The sequence below is a fragment of the Phyllobates terribilis genome, unplaced genomic scaffold (genome assembly GCF_046119375.1).
Source record: "Phyllobates terribilis strain yellow unplaced genomic scaffold, ASM4611937v1 Scaffold_10__3_contigs__length_209671492, whole genome shotgun sequence".
Classification (NCBI taxonomy): domain Eukaryota; kingdom Metazoa; phylum Chordata; class Amphibia; order Anura; family Dendrobatidae; genus Phyllobates; species Phyllobates terribilis.
In genome coordinates this window covers 107,902,034-107,925,524 of record NW_027362770.1, presented here as the reverse complement: position 1 = coordinate 107,925,524, position 23,491 = coordinate 107,902,034, and the positions used below count along the sequence as shown (strand labels likewise).

Here is a 23,491-nt window from a genome sequence, read left to right as displayed (position 1 = left end):
ATATGGGGGTGTCAGCATACTTAATTCTGCTCAATATTTAGTGATACAATTATTATTAATAATAATTATAATTAATATGTTAATATTAAAATTGAGCATAATTAATTCCAGCCTATTGGTTTGGCCTTCCACAATAGTCACAGTCTCTCATGAGGTCCCTCAGGAAAATTGATTGCCCACCCCTGTTCTATACACAGTATTAAGACACACTACCTGTGTTTCCGAATTTTCTCCACTTGCTCCTTTTTTCTGGCTTTGTCCTCTTAGCTGAAGCATGCCTATCCTTTCCCGTTGGGCCGTTGTCTGCTCCGGAGCGCTGCTCCTCCGGTCTTTGGCTCCTTTGCTCTTGGATACACTTCTTTCAGCCATCTCCTCTAGATGGTCATGTCCATTGATGTTGATCACAGCATCCTTGACCTCAGAGTTGGCCAATCCCACCATTTCTGGTCCATTTTGTGAGAGCCCTTGTGTCTCAAAAGCTTGTTGTAGTTTGATCCCATTTTTAGTTTTGCTTTCCGGCTGGCCATCTGCATCTTTGTCAAACGAAACGGTATCGCTGGAGATGTTTTGGTCATCCTGAGGCCCTTGAATACTGGATTTCTTTCCGATATGAGTAACTCTGAATCTAAAAAGGATAGAAATACACCAATAAAATTATTGCATATTATTTGGAATCACACAAAAGGGTAAAGAGACTTGTCCACCAAAATGCATTTTCAGAATATTCTGGTTCATATTGCAAACGTACTTAGGCCTTTCACAAATGGGGAACTGGAGCTAAGTGCAAGGAAGAAGCAGGGGGGCTTAAACTTTTCTCAGTGTCTTACTGGCATACTGATCAAATTTTTGTAAAAGTGAATTACAGTAGAAAAGCTTTTTACAAGCACATAAAGTGTGTTGATAATATAATGTTCTAATCAATATATCATTTTGTAGTTGTATAATTTAATTTAAGACATAATTGTTGAAATGGATTATAAATGTAGTTACGAAGTGATCTCAAAAGTGGAAAGTAGCCTAAGTGGCCTGTCTGATATTGTACTTAAAGGGGTAGTCCACTACTTTTATTTTGATGACCTAACCAAAAAATTAGTGGATCGGACACCTGGAAACCCAATGGATCAGCTTTTATCACCTCCGGTGGCAGCTAAATGACCACCACATCTCTGAACGCTGTTGTGGGATCTGTCAGGTACTGTCAATTACCTCCTATACTCTTCCATAAGAGAGGGACTGCAGTGTCCTGCGGCAGCCATGAAAAAGTGTACGGCGCCGTAGAGTCCAGTTCTGTACGCTGTTTGCATCTGGCTGCCGTCGGAGGTAATCACAGCTGACCAGTGGGGCTGCCCGGTGTCGGACATACATTAATCTTATATTGATGACCTGTACTTTGGAAATGTCATCAATAAAAAAGTATTGGACTACCTCTGCAATACCAGAAATGGACCATGGGCAAGAGCGGGGGTGTTTTTGGAAACAAGAGACACATGCAAATAGAAGCATATAGATATGGATTTTCAAAGAGATCAAGCAAGCTTTCCTTGAGGATGGGGAATAGTTCAGGCCTTTACAACCATGTTTTCATTCCGAGTGCGACCAATGTTATCCTATGGGGCCTTGCACATGTCCGATTTCATCCTCAGACCAAGCCAGTCCGAGGAAAAAAATCGCTGCATGCCTGAGTTGTATCCGATACCAGATCGCACTTGTCCATGCAAATCAATGAGTCAGTGGAAAATATTGGACTGCATTCGGATGTTATCTGAGTACAGCAGGATTTTCACTGATTGACAGAATGGAGAAGATGGAGACATTTTTTTTTCCCCATCTTCTCCTTATCTGAGAGAATCAAATCACAGTATGATAAAACTCTGATCCCACGCTGATTAGAGTGTGATTATCATAATTGGTCTGATTCTCTTGGATGAGAGAAATGCTGTCGTGTGACCCCAGCCTTAGTAAGTTTCACCTATACCACCATTTCCAACATCACTAGATTCAACTATACCTAAAAAACTAATAAAAAATAATAATATCATACTAATATTTTGCAATTATGTAATATATTTTGTAAGTCAGTCTAAAACTAGTTTTGCTTCTTATTTTACCTTTTCTTTCCATGGAAGCTAAATCTCACAGCAGAATATATAATATATATATATATATATATATATATATATATATAAATATGCTGTACACTCTTTTTGCAGCTAACAGTTTATATCTGTATTTATAGTGGTCTCTTAGGGGGTCTATAGTCATTATAGATTTGGACCGTTCATTCGAAACCGCCCTCTACAAAGCACATTGGAAGACGGCTAAAATACCTTCAGGCTACAGCTATTATGTTGCTTCTGTAAGCAGACGATACCTTCCAACAGAGAATACTGTGACCTCTCCTGGATGTGGCTTTCCCTTGCTGTCCTTTGATCGGCCCATACGATGTAACAGACTTCTCTTCTTCCGTGTACAATGAATACAGGGGGCTTGCGTCGATCCAAGATGTACTGTGTGGTGGTGAGGAGGTCCGGCATCTTGGCTTTCACGATGTGGACATAAACTGGTAAAATGTACATAACAAAGAAAGATGACCCATCAGTTCTCAGCAATGGACTCATTTAGACGAGCCGATAATCAAGAACAAGGGCTTGTTGGAACACTCGTTCGGTAATTATCAGTTTGTGTAAACAAGTCAGCAAACTCTAAAAGTACAAAACACTTATTCGTCGGTTGATTGGACCAGTCATGCAAGCAATAAAATAATAATTCTCGGCAGCACATCCTCCTGTGAGAACTGGAGATGTGCTGCCGATAACAATGATATTCTATGTGTAGAGAACAATCGCAAAGATAGAATTTGAGCCAGCTTGTCTAAACAGGCTAGTAAACGACCACGGATAGGCTTGCATGTAGCAGATCGGTAGTCATTTAACAGTCACAGTCGGCTCATGTAAATGGGCCCTTGCTCTAAACTTCAAGAAATTACTATGAGTTGGGACAAGAAAATCCCAACCTGGAATTTCCCACAGCCCGTATCCTAAAATGCTTCAAAACCCCTCTTAATATTCTCCTCTCTGTCTTCCCCATTGCATCTTATATTGAGAGATGAGATGGAGCGAAGGAGAGATAAAGGAAAACTCAAATACACGTCAGATCAGCCATACCCCACTCTCATTTTTACAAACTGGTCGTAAGGCACCTGATTGCAGAAGGTAGTCTTCCTCGCAACCCTTTCAGCAACAGGAGACAAGGAACTCTAGGCCATGGCCCTAAAATTCAGTAAGCCATCCCCTATGAAAAGGAATGGAAAGAAATGAACCCCTGCATGGTCATCCGAAGTGCAAGTGGGCCTGCCTCCCAACTCTCCTCCGACAGATGATGTCAAAGGAGTTAAGGATCGGGCAGTTTGAATTTAAAGGTGTAGGAATAATAAGTTCAACAATTCAATGTATTAAAAAAAATATTCCTGTGCTGAGATAATATTAAAAGAAAAAAAAAAGTTTTGTTATTGTGTTAGACAGTTGAAAAAAGATTGATTGCTCTCAGTGGGAGGAAGAAAATAATAATCTTCTAGCTATGATACCTTTTATTGGCTAACACAAATATTTTTCTTTTTTTTGTTAGCCATTAAAAGGTATCATAACTACCTACAAGATTATTATCTTCTTTCTCCCACTGAGAACAATAAATCTTGAGATAATCTTATAAATGTTATTATATACTGTTATTTACTGTGTCCGACCATGGAAAACTGCTCCAATTCATGATCAGCCTATGCAACAGCTGCTGGCTATCCAGTCATCAGTATACAGACAAAACAGCTGGGGCACGCAGCTGCTACTTTCTGAGGTAACACATTTCGCTGCCTGTTTTATCACAGGAGTATGTGTTTCTACTCTCTGAGCTCATCATAAATAAAGTTGGTGAGTGAAGAGCTGCATTGGCTGCTGAATTTTTATATCACTAACTATTTATGATGGGCTCACAGGATCGGTGACATTGCAGAAGCACTCTTCTGTAATAAAACAAAGAAATGTGTTACATTAGGCAGGGTAATGTGTTATCACAGAAAGCAGCAGGTGTGAGCCCCTGCTGTGTCATCTGTATACTCACTTATCATAAGTGACTTATGTGCCGACCATGAACTGGAGCAGCTCTGCACGGTCAGACACAGCCATTACACAGTACACAGCAGGGGCACATTGATAAGATTATCTCAGCACAGGAACATTTTTTAATACATCCAATTGTGGAACTTATTATTATTCCAAGATTTATTAATTAAATTGTACTTTGTTCATGGGAAAACGCTTTAAACTATTCTCCCTGCAGATAAGCTGCTGTCAGGAATATTGGGCAACCACTGAAAACAACTGCATGTTCAGCCAAGCTGAGCCAGTGTAAGGGCCAACAGATTTATAAGGTGTGTGGCCACCCTACGTTCTACATGCTCTTTTTAGGCTTACAATATACTGGAAAATTCTATTTGTGGAATATTGATCCAAATCTATCAGACATTTATGGAATATTCATAAACCAGGTGGCATATCAATGTCTTTGAGGAAAATACCTCACTTAATAACTTGGATTCAACATACTCAAGTATCTACTGGTGTTAAACATCCAAACCCATTCCCACTGTCCCTCTGACAAAAACCGGAGTGGCAGAAGACTGGGACCGGAAGAGCAGAAGACTGCGGCTAGCAAGTATTTTACTGGGGACAGGGAATATGCATTAGTGATGCCACTCTGATGGTAACATTTTAAAATAAAAACAATGCAGTGGTGCCTTTTAGTCTCTTTTATAATAATTACTACTTATGACACAGAAGATTTTTGTCCAACCACCTCTCTCACATATACCATCCTTATTTTTCCATGAATTTGACAAGGGACTCCAATTTCTTATTGTACAGCTTTAATACATCACCACGTTCTAGCAAAACCAGGTTGCAATTCAGATCACAACCAATGGGGCACATACAGCATAAATATCTCCTGACAGAGTATAACAAAATAATGACACTACTCAAAGATTCACTACTCATTTTAGTATGTGTCAAGCCAAGAGGAAAGATAAGAAGAGTTGCATCTGTAACATCTGTCATTTACGCTGTTCTACAGTTTGGTACAAATGACTTTTGTCATTTTAAGATTTGCACCAACAAGGCAGATCTAATTTTCTCTAGCTATCTGTCATAGGTTGGCATTTGTCTTGCTTTGTTTGTCTCACAGTCAGGACAAAATGGCCTTAATCAGACTTTTTGGCTGCACAACATTTCTATTGTATGGCCAGCTTCAGCTAAGCTATTCAAGTGTGATCAGTTGGGGTCTGACGGCTGTAGCCCCATGATCCGGAGAACAAGGGAGTCCCACATCCTCTTTATTCTCCTGATTAGTGCGAGTACTATAGGCTTAGCAAGCACCAGCAACAAATGAATGCTCAATACTAATGTTTAGGATAAGCCATAAGGGTTACTTATCCAAAAAGTCACTTTAATGACGTATTTATCATGTAACAAACAATTCTCCTTGAATCATTGCAATTATTTTCTAACGTCCTCGTGCAACCTCTTGCTAAGTCAACATTCAGTTAGGTTAATTTGCCATTATACCAGAATCAAAGCCACAGCTTAATTTCTCTAATTCGACAAAGGGAATAGATTAAACAGGATGTTTCTTCTTTTACGTCAGCTCGGACAAAGTTAAAGGGGATGTGCAAAAAAAAATGACCTATTGCATAAATTAGGTTTTTATTTTTAATGTATTTTTTAAAATATGTTGAGAATGATGTCTTTTTTTCCACATCTTTTCAGATCTGTATTAAAAAAAGTCTTGCAACTTTATGAATGGTCACTAAGTCTAATTGGCTCCTTCTTCCTCTTCTTTTCATCAGCCACATGTACAGGCTGACTCAGACCCTATTTGTTTGCATAGAAGCAATATATGAGCATGCTCTAATTTGGGCAAAGGTCATTGTCAAGGGAGGGCGAGGAGGTGGGCCATGATGACTACCAATGGTGAGCCTGTGTTCTGTACAGAACCAGAAGTATGAGTATAAGTATCAGGTCTAGTGGCCAGTGTAAAAAATTGCAAGATATTTTTTTTCTCCAGACCCCAGAGTATAAGAAACGTAATATGTCAGAAAAGAAAGTATCCTTATAATGACCTCACCACATACCTCTCCATTCCATCCGCTCCTCACTGCCACCAGTCTGGTCCTCGTTGCGTCTTCAAATTGCAGTCATCCACACTGAAATCCCCAGGCCTAACTCGCTGGGCCGTGGCTTCCGGGTTACACGGCATGACTTCATACCTTTCAGTGTAGGCCACAACCTTGGTGAGCATATGTGTAGAACTTCCTGGGCCTAGCAAACCCGGGAGCTTCAGACTAGCAAGGGAACACTGAGAGATTTCAGTGCGCATGATGGCAGTCTGAAGACACAACGAAGACCAGACAGGTAGCGGTGAGGAGTGGTGGGGCTGGAGAGGTGAGTACAAGGATTTTTTTTTACATTTTGATGGTCTTTAAGCTTCAGAAACACAGCGACCAGCATCTGCCATCTTGCTGAATTAGCGCAGAAGCGAATTCCAAAAAAATATACAAATTTTGGTAAATGCAGATTTTGGTAAAATTCAAGTAGAACTCAGTTCTCATCATTAACTGACTGTGAATTTACAGAATTGAAAAGAGCAGCTTGTCTGTAGCTGAGCTGGAGTGGAAGGGTAGTGTTCAGCTAACTGCTGTATAGAAATCAATGGGCTGGAGAGAGCTGACTGGTACGTAAAGCATTAATATTTCTCCTGGGATGTAACTACTGCACACACTTGGCCAGAGTCTAGGCAGACACTAGTGGCCAAGCTCCATGGAAGTCAGCTGTACACTATGAAAGACAAAAGCTCTTATATCACGAGAATGACTGCCTAACTAATTAAAGCAATGTAATACATTGAGAATACCCCTTTAATAGATACAAAAAACAGCTAAGTTATTGAAACTGTCTCCATACCTGGGACCAATTTGAACATCCCCTTCAGTGTCCCCTAACATCTGCTTTAGTGCTTCTGCATTTGCTAAAAAAATAATAAAAATAATGAAAATTTAATTTACAATTCTAAATAAACGTCACAAAAGAAATAAATCAATTAAAATACCCACCTTCATTCTGAATAATGCACTTGACTATACGTTCCACCGTATCTTCATTAGACATCTCTTCTGTAACTGCACACAAGGAGAAAAATCAATGCAGCCGCTATAATATATGCAAAAAGCTTGATATTGTAACCACAAGCCTTTAGTGGTCAAAATAATAAGGTTCACTATCCACTAATATGGCTGTACCCAGTGGCCAGTTCTTCATTTCTATATCTACATTTCAATCCACAGTAATGGAAGAAATAATGTAATTGATAGATAATTTAATATATGAACTAATAAACCAAAATGGCACATTTATTGGATATATCTATCTCTTTTGGATAACAGAGAGGCATTGGTCATAAAGAAGAAATATTGGTAGCTGTTTCTAGATAGGTAACGCCTTTTAATACATTACACACACTATGAAAAACTCAGCCCTTATTGAGAGGTATCAATGAACTGAAAGCGTACCTCCCAACCATCCTGGATACAGTGGGAATGTCCTGAATTGGGGGACTGTCCTGGTAGGTTATGAATATGTCGTGACCAGCAGCAGGCCAATGTCTCCTAGCTATACCGGCGCACTGCATGAACATGCTTTACTTAGGTCTCTGTAGTGATTGTTCATCAGTTCGTCCTCCAACTTGGGGAAAAATTACAGCATTTCTTAATTCTTAACTGTCTGCCTACTTTCAATTACGGTAACTAATTTCTGCATTTTTCTTGTCTTCCCCAGGATTTAAACTCAAAACCTTTTGCATGGCAAGCTGCAGTTTCACAATTCAGTGAAGTGAACAGTAAATGGCATAAAAATGCTATGATTGTTTTTTTTTCACCACTAAACCTATAGAAAGGAAAAAAATCAACACCTACTGTACATACACGTTTGACAAAATAACACTAAAAAATCTCAAACCCGTGAAGCTTCCGTAGAAATGAAACAAATATTGCTTGTACAACTATACAAAAAGTTAAAAAGCTAACTATGAAAAAATGGCCCTTTTAAGATGCTCATCTCTGTCCTTGGTCCACAACATTTTGTGATGTTGAAAGTTGCAATGTGCCTTGCCCTGAGGCCAGAGAGGAACTCGAAGGAAATAATCTGAGGGCAGAGGAGAGCGCTGAAGAGACACCCAGAGGCAGAGAGAAGTTCTGAGGAGATGGCCTGAGGGCAGAGAGCAACAGAGAGCAGATAACATGAGGGTAGAGAGGAAGTATTGGGAGACAGCTTAAAAGGAGAGCGGAATGATGAAGAGATGGCGTGAGAGCAAAGAGAACGTTGAGGTTAGGGTTTGATAGTGTAACAGGTGGGGCAGCCATGGCCGAAGGTCGGATATGCGCCCAACCACAGTACAGGAAATGGGGATCTTAGCTCGGTGTGTGTGCTTTTACCTTGTCCATACGCCTCTGTAGACCGAATGTTGCCCCTTGACATGGCAGGCCAGGACCAAGTGGAATAGAGATGAAGGAGGGAGACTAGAGACCAAAAAAACCCTTTTCTTTACCAAACAACTTGATGAGAAGAATATGCATGTTACGATGCTGGAAACCAGTGTCCGAAGGAGCACAAGCAGGAACAGCAAGCAGTTATAGATGTTGTGGGATATAGCAAAGGAGATGTAGGAAACAATCCGTAGATAGGTGAAATCAGTCTGGGTAAGACAGTGCAGGTGCTGGAGACTGGAACTACACTAAACAGCTAGACACAATACTCAAGCAATGAGTGAGAGATCCATGTGGCTTTAAGTAGGCTCAAACAGGAAACAAGATGGATTCCACAGGTTCAGAATCTGCCATCTTAGTAAAGGGCAATTGCAGAACACAACAGTAGCCTCCACTGGTAAGGACTGGAATTGCAGTACAATTATTAAGGTGAACAATAGTAGCCACTAGTGGTCACACTGCAGAAGGACAACAAGAATTCTGACAATGCAGCAGGCAAAACACTTTAAGAATACATCTTCTGCACAATCCAGAGGTAGGAACTTCCCGGTTACATGTAGCAGTACATTACTTCAATTACATGCTACACTAGTTCAGCAAGCCACTGTGAAAACCTCTATCTTCCCCGGTGGGCACCGCACGGGTCGAGGGTGTGTCGCTATGGCCCCTCACAGCTAGTCTTAACTTCCAGTTGATTTGGGAGGACCTCACTGGCTGAGGTGCGTCGCTACGACTCTTCACTACTATTTTCCAAGTCCATTCGATGAGGGCAACATGCTCCTTTGTGTGCCACTGCATCCTCAGCTCCCCATAGAACTCATGTCCCAGCATGGCCATCTTCTATTCTAAGACCCTCAGGCCTGGTTAAACTCCAGCTTCTTATCTAGTATAGATAACGTTTGCATTACACCAACTTGCCTGAGATAAGGAATCATTCTTCCACTTAAGCCCCCGTCTCACATAGCGAAATCGCTAGCGAGATCGCTGCTGTGTCACGGTTTTGGTGACGCAACAGCGACCTCACCAGCGATGTCGCTATGTGTGACACTTTGCAGCGATCAGGCCCCTGCTGTGAGGTCGCTGATCGCTGCAAAGTGTCCTGGACCATTTTTTGGTCGTTGCCCTCCCGCTGGTCAGCACACATCGCTGTGTGTGACCAGCGGGAGCAGTGATCAGGCTGGTAACCATGATAAACATCGGGTTACTAGGGGCACACGCGCACCTAGTAACCCGTTGTTTATCATGGTTACGAGCCTGCTAAAGTGAGCGGTAACCTCCCGCTCACTGTAGCAGAGTGGTAACCATGATAAACAACGGGTTACTAGGTGCGCGTGTGCCCCTGGTAACCCGATGTTTACCATGGTTACCAGCCTGCTTCTGCTTCAGCAGGCTGGTAACCAGGAGCAGGACATCGTGGAAAGATTCTTTCCACGATGTCGCTGCTCCCCTGATCGTTGGTGAGCCTGCCTGTTTGACAGCTCACCAGCGACCACATAGCGATGTAGCAACGATCCCTGACAGGTCGCATCGTTGTAGGGATCGTTGCAGCGTCGCTAAGTGTGTCGGGGCCTTTATTCCTTGCTTTAGGCACCCTTGCCTGAGATAAGGATTCCTCTGCCACTTAGTCCTTGTTTCCTTCAGAGCAAGCCATCTGATTATGGTCTTGATTCATCACATATAAAGACCCATTTCAATGCAGGTCTGCGAGCAACAGTACCATAGGTCTTTTGCCTTCTCAGTACTCTTCCCTATCTACCTAACAACAGGAACCTGCATATCCTGTGCCTACTTAACTCCTCCCATCATGTACTGGCCCCAAATAGTTATCCCTATCTGCAACTAACCAACTGTTGCTGGCCACAAAACATAGATGAAACAACATTAAACTATGGCAATAAATTATATAACCATATGGTCATCAAGGGGTAGGAGGTAATGTTGGGGGGCTTGCACAGGGAAGGGGTCATGTTGGGGGCTTTCACAGGGATTTCTCTGCAGTATGTGTGTGTCATGAATCATGGTATGTGTTAAAGGGGCCCACTGAGACTCTTTCACCCGGGGCCCACAAAAACCTGGAGCTGGCCCTGGGAGAAATAAAAGGTAAATGGGCGTGGATTGGGGTGTGACCAGGGGCATGGTCAAAATTTGCCACATGAGGTGTTCCTCTTTCTCTTCTTCCAAAGTTGGGAGGTAAGGGAACAATGCTTATTATTGCATATATTACAACAACTACTATTTACTACTGTTTAATGGTTTCTGTCTCTAGCAATAGTGTTATATTGCCAGTAAAGAACTGTTAAGAAACAAAACAGGATGTTCCTGTTAACTCACTGTGTGTGTGTAGCTGAAGCACATTTTACTTTCATTTTGCAAGCTGACAGACAAGATGCTAAGATTCTAAGCTATAAGAAATACCAGTTGCAAGCTGTGTTATCTTTGTTCCTGTATAAACATATATTCACTGTTGAACGGTTGGACAGTACAGAGATTAATATGCTGCCAACAGGTTATGGGCTCAGAGACCAAAGGACCCAGAAACCCAAAGACCCAGTGAACAGCCCAGAGGAGAGAGAACAACAATGTACTAAGAAGAGGACACAAAGATGGCCGTTAGCAGCAACTCTGTGAAGTTCACAGTGCCAAATCTGACTAACCAGAACTACCAATCCTGGAAATTATAGGTAAAGATACTTCTCATAAGAGAACTTACATGGAAATACACACAGGAGTCTAGACCTGACTCACTACCAGAAGACTGGATAGAGAAGGATCAAAAAGCACAAAGCACTATCTCCCTCAGTATAGATAATGATCAGATTGTGCATGTATGTAAATGTAAAACGGCAAAAGAAATGTGGGAACAGCTGCAGAAAGAGCATAAAAGTATAAATCTCAGCAATAAGCTCTATTTAACGAGAAAGCTGTATCAGTCTAAGCTAAATAAGGGCCAAGATATGCACGATTACATAAGAAATACTGTAGAAATTGTGGCGCGCCTGAGGGGCATTGAGGAAGATCTAAAGGATTTCCATGTTGCTGCACCACTACTAAGCGGTCTACCAGAAAGCTATGGCACACTTGTAACTGCACTAGATGTGTGCCCAGATTATGAGCTTGCACTGGAGTATGTCAAAGGAAAGCTTGTAAATGAATATATAAGCGAAAGACATAAAGTGTAAGCACCAATGGGGTATCCAAAGCAGAGTCTGCTTTAACAGCCCAAGATCCACCCAAAAATAAAAGCAATTTGAAGGAAACACATGAGTGTTTTGTCTGCAAGAAATCAGGGCACCTAAAGGCTGACTGCAGAGTCTGGAAAGCTATAATGAATCAGCTGAAAAAAGGCAAAATAATCATAAAAGGGTTAAAAATGCCATTACTGAAGAATATGACACTTCAAGTACTGAAGCTGTGTTTACTGTTAATACATGTACATCAAAGCATGCATAGTCTATAGACTCTGGGGCAGCTAGTGATATGACTAATGACAGAAGCTTCTTCTCTAACCTTGACCAAAGTAAGTCAGAGAAAATGATATTGGCTAATGGTCAGTATTTGAATTCAAAGGGAATAGGAGATGGTTACATTAATTGTCAAGTCTCCATAACACAAAGCAGAAAGATCCTAGTAAAGGACGTGCTCTATGTCCCTATTCTTGAAAGAAATCTGTTATCTGTGAAGAAACTTACAAGACAAGGAAATTAAGTTACATTTAAAGATGACAGCTGTATCATCTCAAAAGAAGGTCACACACTAGCAGAAGGGAAAATCAAAGATGAGTTGTACCAGCTAAAATGCAAGGAAAGTGTATTTATTGCTAAACATGAACAGTATAAGAATTGTATCCATGTATGGCACAGGCGTCTTGCACATAGAGACCAAAAGCAATAAGAAAGTTAGTTCAAATCAACTAGCTGATGGTATTACAGTTGATCTGTGTAATCAAACAATGAAATGTACTAGCAGTCTTAAAGAGAAAATGTCAAGAAAATCCTTTCCTAAAAATAGTACTACAAAATCAGAACAGCTTCTGGATTTAATATACTCAGATGTTTGTGGTCCAATGAGTACTCAAACTCCTGGAAAGAAGAGATATTTTCTCGCATTTATCGATGATTATTCAAGATTTATAGTAGTCTATCTGCTTCACAACAAAGATGAAGTTCCAGAGAGACTTGAAATATATCTTGCTGAAGTATATGACAAATTTGAGAGAATGTCAAAAATTCTGCATGCCGATAATGGAACTGAAGATACAAGTAATTTATTTATTTATTTTACTAACTTATATAGTGCCATTAATTCCACAGCGCTTTATAATGTCTGTAAAGCGCTGTGGAACTAATGGCACTATATAAGTGAGTAAAATGGGGGCTCACAATCTAAATTTCCTATCAGTATGTCTTTGGAGTGTGGGAGAAAACTGGAGAATCCAGAGGAAACCCACATAAACATGGGGAGAACATACAAACTCCTTGCAGATGTTGTCTTGGTGGGATTTGAACGCAGGACCCCAGCGCTGCAAGGCTGCAATGCTAACCACTGAGCCACCGTGCTGCCCAAGTAAGGAGACACAAAGCATTTTAAGGAAAAATGAAACCGTGCTTCAGACCATTGTACCATTCAACCCCGGACAAAATGGTGTAGCGGAACGAAGGAACCGGAAACTTTGTGAAAGTGGAAGAAGTATGCTATTTGACACAGATTTGCAAGCAACATATTGGGGTGACAGCTTGCTATCTTCAAAACAATAGCTTTACCAGGTAAAGCTACCGAGAAAACTCCATTTGAGCAATGGAACAGTAAGAAGTCTGAACTACAGCACAAAAGAAAATTAAGAAGTAAAGTATTTATGCACATTCCCAAAGAAAAACGTACCAAGTGGGAATCTCATGCAAAAGAGAATATCCTGGTGAGCTACAGTGAAACCAAGAAAAGAATCCTGCACCAAGAAACGAACAAGGTCACAATAAGCAGAGATGTAATGATTGATGAGAACTTTGTGTCGCTCAAGTTTCATGACATAATACCAGTAGGGCAGCTGAAGCAACAGAAATCTCAGTCACAATTTCAAAATAACAAGAAAAAATATGTAGAATGTTGAATAGGTTCTTCAACCACTGAAGAAGCAAAAGAAAAATCAGGTGAACCTGAAGTTAGGGGATCACTGCAATCAAACAATGGTATACCAGCTAAACAGCTATCCTACTTTGTCAAAACACTACCTGTCTATGAAAAACTGAAGTGGATTAATGCTTCTAATGAGGAAATGAAGTCCCTTCATCAACTTCAAACTTGGAAACTCACCAAACTACTACAAGGCAAGAAAGCAATCACATGTGGATGGGTTTTAAAGACCAATGACTCTGTATGACTCTGAAGGCAAGGTTCACATATTTGAAGCAAGATTAGTCTCAAAATGATATTCTCAGAAATATGGTGAAGATTACGTCACATTTTATCCAGTTGCTAAGCAGACCACATTCAGGACACTAATGGCTATAGTTGAAGTACAAAAAATGTTTGTCAGACATTTAGACATCAAAACATTGACATTGAAGAGGACTTCTAAATGACTCAACCTGAGGGTTATATCAAAGAGGGTGAAGAGAATCTTGTTTGCAAATTACAATAATATCTCTATGGTCTTAAGCAATTGGCAAGAGCATGGAACACCACAATTAACAAACTTTTATTAGAAAAAGGATTTAAAAAGAGGTCAAGCAGATCCATGTTTATACACAAAATGTACAGGAGGAAAGTGGATGTGTATTCTATTATATGTGGACGATGTGATTATGGTTCATCAAGAGGAGATAGAAATTTCTGAATCATAATTTTGAAACTAAAGAACTTGGAAATGTGACATATTATCTAGGAATCCAGGTCCAAAGAGAAGAAGATGGAAGCTTTCTTCTCAACCAACGTGCAAAAAAAACCTTAATCCTGAATCAGTTTGGAATGTCAGAAGTCAAAGGTATATCAACCCAATGAAAGCATCAGCTGGAAGGAGAAGATGATCAAGATGATCTGTTACCTAACAATCAGAAATACAGGCAGTGGGGGCACTTCTATACATATCAACCATGACTCGACTGGATATCACGGCAACAATTGAAATTATCTGCAGATATGAGGAAAAATCGCGTCAAAAAGACTAGAATGCCGTTAAGAAAGTTCTTCGATATTTGAAAGAAACCCAAGATATAATTTTAAGGATATCTGCAACAGGAGATCTAAAGCTCCCAGGCTATGTGGATGCAGACTGCGCTGGTGACTCAAAGGGGTTTACCCACGAAGAAAAGTTCATTTTAAAAATTGATTGTTTCTGACCGTGTACGGAACATACCACATCTCCTGGGCAGGGGAGGAAATAAAAGAGTATACAGACATTACAGCAGGGGATCACAGAGGTTTCATTTTGTGAGGTAAAACATTTCACTGCCTGTTTTTAAACAATATTTTACCTCACAAAATGAATTCCCTGTGATCCCCTGCACTAATGTCTGTAAACTCTTTTGCTTCCTCCCCCGCCCAGGAGATGTGGTATGTTCTGTACAAGGTCAGACACAGATAATTTTTTTAAATTAACTTTTGTTCGTGTAAAACCCCTTTAAGTGATCGTAAATTGACAAGTGGCTATTTGTTCAAGCTTGGAGAAAGCTAAATTTCTTGGTCTAGCAGAAAACAGATGTCTGTAGCCTTGTTATCTACAGAAGCAGAGTGTGTGTATGCAGCCCACGCAAGTCAAGAGGTAATTTGATTAAACCAATTGTTAGGCAATATTGGTAAGCCATCAACTCAACAGACGGTGATTTATGAAGACAACCAAGGATGCATTAAACTTGCATGCAGTGAGAAGATCAATGCAAGAAACAAACACATTGACGTTAAACATCATCACCTGCGTGATTTGATAGAACGTGGCATAATTGAGTTTGTTTATTGCAAGACTGACCAGATGATAGCTAATGTTATGACAAAGCCACTTCCAAAAGCCAAATTTGAAGAATTCAGAACCACTATGGGACTAACAGGATAAGTAGTTGTTGAGTGAGGGTGTTGGAATAATGCTCATTAGTGTATATATTGCAACAACTACTATTTACTACTGTATAATAGTGCATGAGCTTTTGTCACTAGCAGTAGTGTTATATTGCCAGTAAAGCACCGTTAAAAAAAACAGGAAGTTCCTGTTCACTATGTGTGTGTAGCTGAAGCACATTTTACTTTCACTTTGCAAGTTGACAGACAAGATGCTAAGATTCTAAGCTATAAGAAATACCAGTTGTAAGCTGTGTTACCTTTGTTCCTGAATAAACATATATTCACTGTTGAATGACTGGACAGTACAGAGGTCTGCTACCAACACTAAAGAACGGCATGAGAGCAGAGAAAAACACTCAAGAGATGGCAGAGAAGTGTAGGCATAGAAGTGCGCTGAGGAGATGGCCTAAGGGCAGATGTGGCGCCCCTGAGGGTTCAGTCGCCACAGAGGTACTGCATCTCACCCAGAGGTGTGGTATCTCACTCTCAGGTAAGGAGAGATTGCTGCCCGGGACTCTAACACCTGCATCCAACACGTCCACTTCAGTAGGGCAGGGCGAGATTGCTCCTAAGGAGAGCACAGTCCCTGGCTGGAGTGGAGGGGAACCAAGTGAGGGGGAACCATGTAGTGGGTGTGGGTGGAGGAAGCAGCTAGGGGAGCATGAAAGGAAGCTGTATAAAAGGGGAGCCATCTTGAGAGAGTGTGTTCAGTTGGAGGAGGAAAGTGAGGGGAGCAGGGGCTCGGCACGAGCTCTGCTCCAGAGCGGGCCTGAGGAGAGAGGAGAGGGAGCAGGAGAAAGGCTCCAGGAACAGAAGGGATCCCAGGGGTACGGGAAGTGCTGGAGGCCACCCGTACGCCCGAATCTGGAAGGCGGTGGAGGGATCGAGCCGCAGAGGGGACCGGCCCTAAACTAGTGGAGAACTGCAAAGCTCAGCTAGGAACCGGAGGCTCCTGTACTTGCAAGGTGCAGCGGCCACAACCACAATTATATCGCCGAAAAGGTGGCCACAGAGGGTCCAGGGGACTGCAGGTCGCCCGACAAGACCCGAGGCTACTGGATTGGGACACTGATTGTGAGGCGCAGGGCAGGAGGGCGATAGCCAGCGCAGGAAGAAGACTGAGGAAGGCACATAGAAAGGGGTCCTGTCAGGCACTCTTAAACTACCTGAGGGATTACTGAACCCCTGCCTGGTGAACGCAGCACGACGTGGGAGGTTGTAGTCCGGAACCTGTAACCTGAGGAACTTAACAACTGTGAGCAAACTTGGAAGACTGCACCCCACTGTCTCTGTGATTATTATCTGCGCCATCAGCCCCTGCACTACAACGCCCAGCATCACCTATAACATCTACACTGCCCTGGAGCTAAGCTCTACCTGTGGAGAGCCACACCTGCTTCGCTGCACTAACATCAGCTCCAGAGGACCTGCTCCGCAGCGACGGCTCCCTTTAGCCGCATACCACAGGTGGCGTCACGAACTTTGTACATAAATCACCTATAAAAATTCCCCTTTTTACTGACTGCCCTGGGTCACGGACCGGGTCACCGCCACTGTGACATCTCCCTTAGCAACGACCGGCCCGGCACCGAGTACCCCACGGCCTAGGGGGCGCATCACAGAGAGGAGATGGTCTTAAGATAGATAGTACTGCTGAGCAGCCAGCTTGAGGGCAGAGACGAACTATGAGCAGAAGGCCTGCGGCCAGAGAGTAGCGCTGAGGAGAGGCTTGAGGGTAGAGAGGTGCACTGAGTAGACAGTTTGAGGGCAGTGAGAAGAGCTGAGGAGAAGAGCTGAGGAGAAGGCCTGAGCATTGACTTACAACACCAAGAACTGAGATTTGAAATATGAGACAACATTGAAGACGGAGTTCATTATAATCAGTGGGGAGGTGTCAATCTACAACTGGGGTGCATCAATTTATGAATTTGTCCCCAGCTGCTTTCTGTTGCTCTGTTCTTATAATGTACAGGACAACGGAAGTATTTAGCAATAGTGTGAACAAAGCCTTAAAGGATTTTCTTTATGTGGCCATGGTAGAATGAATGGAAAGCAGGTATGGCCAAAATGTTGTCATCGCACTGCATACTCTGTCCCTCTTTATTCTTTTCTGAATGTTGGGAGGTATACGTATATGCACACATACCAATCATATACACACATGCCAATCATACACACAAACTAACACATATTTCCTGCAGTTCAGCTGCAGCCGTCACTATTCTATAAGAGTTAAGGTCTATATCCAATCAGGTCATTGCTTTAATATTAAACCTGCCCTAGAAAGAAATAAGCACTTACCTAATTGGCTGCTGATGGTATTCTAGCAGTCAGTGATGTCACACTGCTCTTGCTGATGTCATAATCTGCCTCCTGGAACACACACACAGACAAACCCTTCTCATTCACCACTTGCTGCAACCTGACTCTACATCAAGCATCTAGGAGAAGACACAGGACAAAATATACTCCAGAAGATCTTCCTCCATCTCCTGCAGAAGCCATCTCTGCTATGTTCTACTGGGATATCAGAAGCCTCATTCATCAAACGAACAACATCCAATCTGTTACATCTATGCTGGCGTCCCCGCATGGCTCTCCTTCCTCCTCCATGCAGGGATGCCAACATACTCACTGAAAGGGTTTCCAGCGGCGCACCTAGTACGTGTGTGCTCCCCTGTTCTTAAAGAGGCAGGTCTAAATTTTGCACCGAGGCCCATAGGACTCCAGTTAGGCCACTGACTAGTAGAGTTGGTTGGCTAGCTACATAGATTAGCAAGATTGTACCTACAATGTTACAAAAGCCAACAGTTTGTATTGTAGTTATTAGTGTTGAGCCACTCCCGTAGTGTTCGAGTTCGGTTCGGTTCGTCGAACACCCGTGTGTTCGCCGAACTGTTCGTCGAACTGTTCGTCGAACACCTTCGAACACCGTTAAAACCAATGGCAGGCAAACAAAAACACATAGAAACACATAGAAAACACCTTCAAAGGTGTCCAAAAGCTGACAAACTGCTCAGAAGACACAACTAACACATGGAAAAGTGACAAGTACATATAGTCATGCGAAAATAAAAGAGGTGGAGGAGTAAAAGGAGGGGGAGACACAGATATAGGCATGTCATGCCCTTCTAAAATCCAAAAAGTGAGAAGCCGACACGGCCAGTCCGCTCCTGCCCGTGCCACCTCCGTGTCGCCGGGTTTGTGCCAGAGCCGCGGTGAACCCTGATGGCCAGCCCCCCCTCTCCCAATACTGGTGCCTGTCCGCTGGTGGGTCGAGCGAGCCCCCCTGTGGTGGAGGCAGCTCTAAGCTTTTTAATTTAAATTGTCTCTCTAATTTGAATGAATACACTTTAAATCCATTTACAAGGATCTATTGGAGGGCAAGTCTCATGCCAGCAGCCGCGTAATTCCAGCTCCAGTAGCGTCCACTAAAGCTGCTGCAGTTAAAAAGCTTTTATAAGGATCGAGCTCGGCTGTCCACCGCAAGGCATCCTACTGCCAGTCCCAGCCCCTATGCCTTGGGGTGCCTCCTGATGCTCTTCACTGAGTATCCCATGGTCCCGAAGCATTTCCTTTGAAAAAATTAAGTGTCTAAACTACAGGTGGTGTAGCTTGCTTAACAGCCGGGATAATCCGCTGACTAGCAGACACTGCTACTAGGCACAAAGTATTTCCTGGGCTAGATGCAGTTAAAAATTTGTAATTAGATACTCTCGTTGGATGCTGAGAAAGCATTCCATAGAGTCTCCTGGCACGCCATATATGATTCTCTTAAAAAGCTTGGGGTAGGGGTCTAGGGGACCCTTTTATAGCCAAAATCACGGCCCTGTATCGCAATACGTCACCTAGGCTGAAGATAAATGGAACTGTAGCACCCTGAGGGCTCGGTTGCTACAGACGTATTGCACCTCACCCAGAGGTGTGATATCTCACTCTCAGGTAAGGATGGAGTGTGGATCAGGACCCGACACCTGCATGCATTACACCACATTGCCGTGGGGCAGGGCGACCAATATGCCCCTGAGATGGGCACGACAGTCCCTGTCCCTGGCTGGAGTGGGGGGAGGGAACACTGAGGAAGGGGAACCCTGTAGTGCAGGAGCAGGGAGGAAGCAGTTCCTGGGTGCATTGAGAAGGGAGTATAAAAGGTGGGCACCATCTTAGTTCAGTGCAGAGAAGTCTGAGCAGAAGTGGCAGGGAGCAGGGGCTCTGCATGAGCTCTGCTCCGGAGGCGGGCCTAGTAACAGAGGCCCAGGCCTGGAAGAGGGAGAAGGAAGGAAGAGGAGCGGAGAAGGCTCCAGGAACGAGGAATGAAGGGATCCCAGGGGTGCGGACGGGCGAGTCGCCACCGCACGCCCGAATCCACCTGCGTGGAGGGGTCAGGCCAAAGGGGGAGACCGGTCCCCGAACTAGTGGAGGCAGGAAACGACCCTCAGCTAGAAACCGGAGGCTCTGACATTTTATGTGGCGCAGCCCCTCGCTACACCCGCTAGGAAGGCACCACATAGGGTCAGGGAAACTGGCGCCAAGTTTACCAAGAGGAGGCCCGAGGCAGCCGGACAGAAGTGTTGGTAAGAAAGGCCAGACAAAGGACACACAAAGGGGGTCCAGTGAAGTGCTCCAAAGTTATCTGGGAGTTGTCTGAGCCCCTCACCTGGTGAGCACAGTACGACGTGGGCAGCCGTTACCTGCAGACGTGGTCTGAATAATAAGAACTGTGAGTAAAGGCCCTGGACTGCATCACTGACTCCGTGTCGTTACTGCTGCTGCCCTGCACCATCACCCCCATCCTCCGCATACACTGCCCTGAGGCTATACTCCTCACGTGGGGAGTTATGCTACGCTCTGCTGCACCCACAACACCAGCCTCAGCGGTCTGCCCTGTAGCGGCGGTTCACTCTGACCGCAATCCACGGGTGGCGTAGTCGGACATTTAAACATCAAAACCACATAAATAGTTCCGCCACTGGTTTGACAGCCCTGAGCCACGGAACCGGGTCGCCGCCACGAAGACTACAACCACCAGCATCCACCAAAAAGGGTCCGGCTCCGGGTGTCCCAAGGCCCAGGGGGTGCGTCAGAACATTTTCATCACCTTTCACAATCACCAATGGGACAAGGCAGGGATGTCCTCTGTCCCCTCTCTTATACATCCTAGTGACGGAGCACCTGCTCTCATCAATTCGCCATAACCCCAATATTAGGTGGATTGAGGTGGGAGGCACCAAGTACAAGTGCTCTCTATTTGCTGATGATGTCCTAGTATATATCACTCAATCACATATATCCATCCCTGCTGTTATGGCTGAAATAGATCACTTTGTTACATGGTAAAATTTTAAAATCAATGCAGCGAAGTCTGAGGCCCTCGATGTCTCCCTCCCCAAATCCATATAGGATTCCATCCAGTCCAACTTTCCCTTTGCCTGGCCCTCACAGGGTATCAAATACTTAGGAATTCCTATTCATAGAGACCTCTCCCATCTATGTTATCTTAATTTTGGGCCCTTTATTGAACAATTCCATACAGACCACGGTTGGCAAGTTAGAACTGTAAGATTCACTACGTGAACCGCTGGTGTTTTGTGGAAAAGCACATGTACACCGCGTTCCAAATTATTATGCAAAAAGTGTTTAGGAGTGATAAGGGAAGAATTTGTTTGTTTGTCAGTTAAACTCATTGATGGTGATGTGTGTCAGGGCTCTTTATATCACTGTAAGCAATTGCAGACACCTGTGCTAATTAGTTTGGCAGGTGTGTCCAATGAAAGGCAAGACTACTTAAGAAGGCTCTCTCACATTATTAAGCAGCCTACATTTTCTGCCAAAATGGGAAAGAAAAAGGATGTGTCGGCTGCTGAGAAGCAACAAATTGTGGAGTGTTTAGGTCAAGGCATGACTACAATCAACATTGTGCGATGATCAGGATGAAGTGTCTTGGCAATCAAGAAGTATGTAGCTGATTCACAGTACACACGTGTGCGTGCTGATAAGGACAAATTGAGGACTCTTTCCTACAGGCAATTACGTCAGGTTGAAAGAGCAGCGGCAAAAAAGCCTTGTCATAGCAGCAGACAAGTTTTTGAAGCTGCTTGTGCCTCTAACGTCCCCCGAACAACAAGATGCAGGGTCCTTCAGAGGTTTGCAGCTGTGCATACGCCATCCTGTCGACCTCCTCTATCCACTTCACACAAGCAGAAACGGCTCCAGTGGGCCAAACATTACATGAAGACTGATTTCAAAACTGTTTTGTTCACGGATGAGTGCCGTGCAGCGCTCGATGGTCCAGATGGATGGAGTGGAGGATGGCTGGTTGATGGACACCCCACGCAAACACGGCTACAGCGCCAACAAGGAGGAGGTGGAGTAATGTTTTGGGCTGGAATCATGGGGAGAGAGATTGTCGGCCCCTTTAGGATCCCTGAAGGCGCTAAAGATGAACTCCATAATGTATGTGGATTTTCTCAAACAGCACTTCCTGCCATGGTTCAAGAAGAAGAACCGTGTATTTCACAGCAAGATCATTTTTCTGCATGATAATGCACCATCTCATGCTGCACATAAAACATCTGCATCTCTGGCTGATATGGGCATAAAAGGGGACAAACTTATGGTGTGACCCCCATGCTCCCCTGACCTCTACCCCATTCAGAACCTTTGGAGCATCATTAAAAGGAGTGTCTATGATGGCGGGAGGCAGTTCACATCTAAGCAACAGCTCTGGGAGGGTATTCTGTCCTCATGCAAAACAATTGAAGCAGAAACCATCCAAAACCTGACAAATTCAATGGACGAGAGAGTTCAGAAGCTCCTTTCGAACAAGGGGTCCTATGTGAAAATGTAACATCACCTAGAATAAAGTTTTGAGTTGAAAACTGTTTGATTTCAGTTTCTAACAACCTGCTAATGCTTATAATTTCAAAAATGACCATTTTTTTGGTCTTTATTAAAATGAAAAGGTTGATCGAAAAGTTTGGGGGATCTAAGAGTGTGGCAACCCAGTAGTCATGATTACTTCGAATTCTGACAATATGAGGGTCATGCTGCAGGTAGTGCAGCAAGAAGGCACTTATGTGTCTTGCGCATCTCGGAGCCCCAAAATTATTTTCCGGGCTAGATGCAGCTAAAAATTATTTTTAATTTTAAATCTGGTGGAGCTTATTATAGATGGCCTAATAGGATCAGTGCTGCACACTGCTACAAAGCCCAAATTATTTTCCAGTCAAGATACAGATAAACATGATTAGTAATTTGAAAGCTTAAAACGTTTGGTAGGGTGATTTTAACCAATCATCAAGCTTTTACTCTCCCCAGGATGACACAGGGGTAGAAAAGTCGTTTCGGATCCATGATTTGTTCATCTTTATGAACGTGAGTCTGTCTACATTATCAGTGGAGAGCCGCGTGCGCTTATCTGTCAGCACACCACCAGCAGCGCTGAACACACGTTCAGACAGAACGCTGGCTGCGGGGCATGACAAGATCTCCAAGGCGTAAGTGGCTAGCTCCGGCCATTTATCCAGATTGGAAGCCCAAAAAGAGCAAGGGTCCAGTGACACAGTCGTGGCTTCAATGTTTACTTGGAGATACTCCTGTACCATCGTCTCTAGGCGTTGACTATGTGTCAGACTTCTTGTCTCCTGTGGCCTTGCAAAGGATGGGCTAAAAAAGTGGTGAAATGATTCCGCAAAATTGATGTTACCAGCAGATACTGTGGTTCTGTTACGGTTTGAGTGCTGAACACTTGACGGTCCCACGGTTGGCAAGTTGGAACTGTGAGATTCACTACGTGCACCACTGGTATTTTGTGGAAAAGCACATGTAAGATTCTGCAACAGTCTCTGCTGATACTCC

At 43.3% G+C, this 23,491-nt stretch overlaps 1 protein-coding gene across 6 annotated transcripts in view; it reads right to left on the bottom strand.

The window, feature by feature from the left end:
* RELL2 (RELT like 2) overlaps window positions 1-23,491 on the bottom strand; it is a 161,967-nt gene that overhangs the window by 12,561 nt on the left and 125,915 nt on the right. For all 6 annotated transcript variants that reach the window (XR_012250908.1, XM_073649729.1, XM_073649731.1 and 3 more), the window contains 4 exons: window positions 7,160-7,225; window positions 7,011-7,074; window positions 2,372-2,560; window positions 214-625 (listed from right to left, as the gene is read on the bottom strand). Coding sequence is in view for 5 of the 6 variants with exons in the window: in XM_073649729.1 (XP_073505830.1) it covers window positions 214-625; window positions 2,372-2,560; window positions 7,011-7,074; window positions 7,160-7,225 (731 nt within the window). In the remaining variant the exon portion in view is untranslated. The remainder of the gene's footprint in view (window positions 1-213; window positions 626-2,371; window positions 2,561-7,010; window positions 7,075-7,159; window positions 7,226-23,491) is intronic.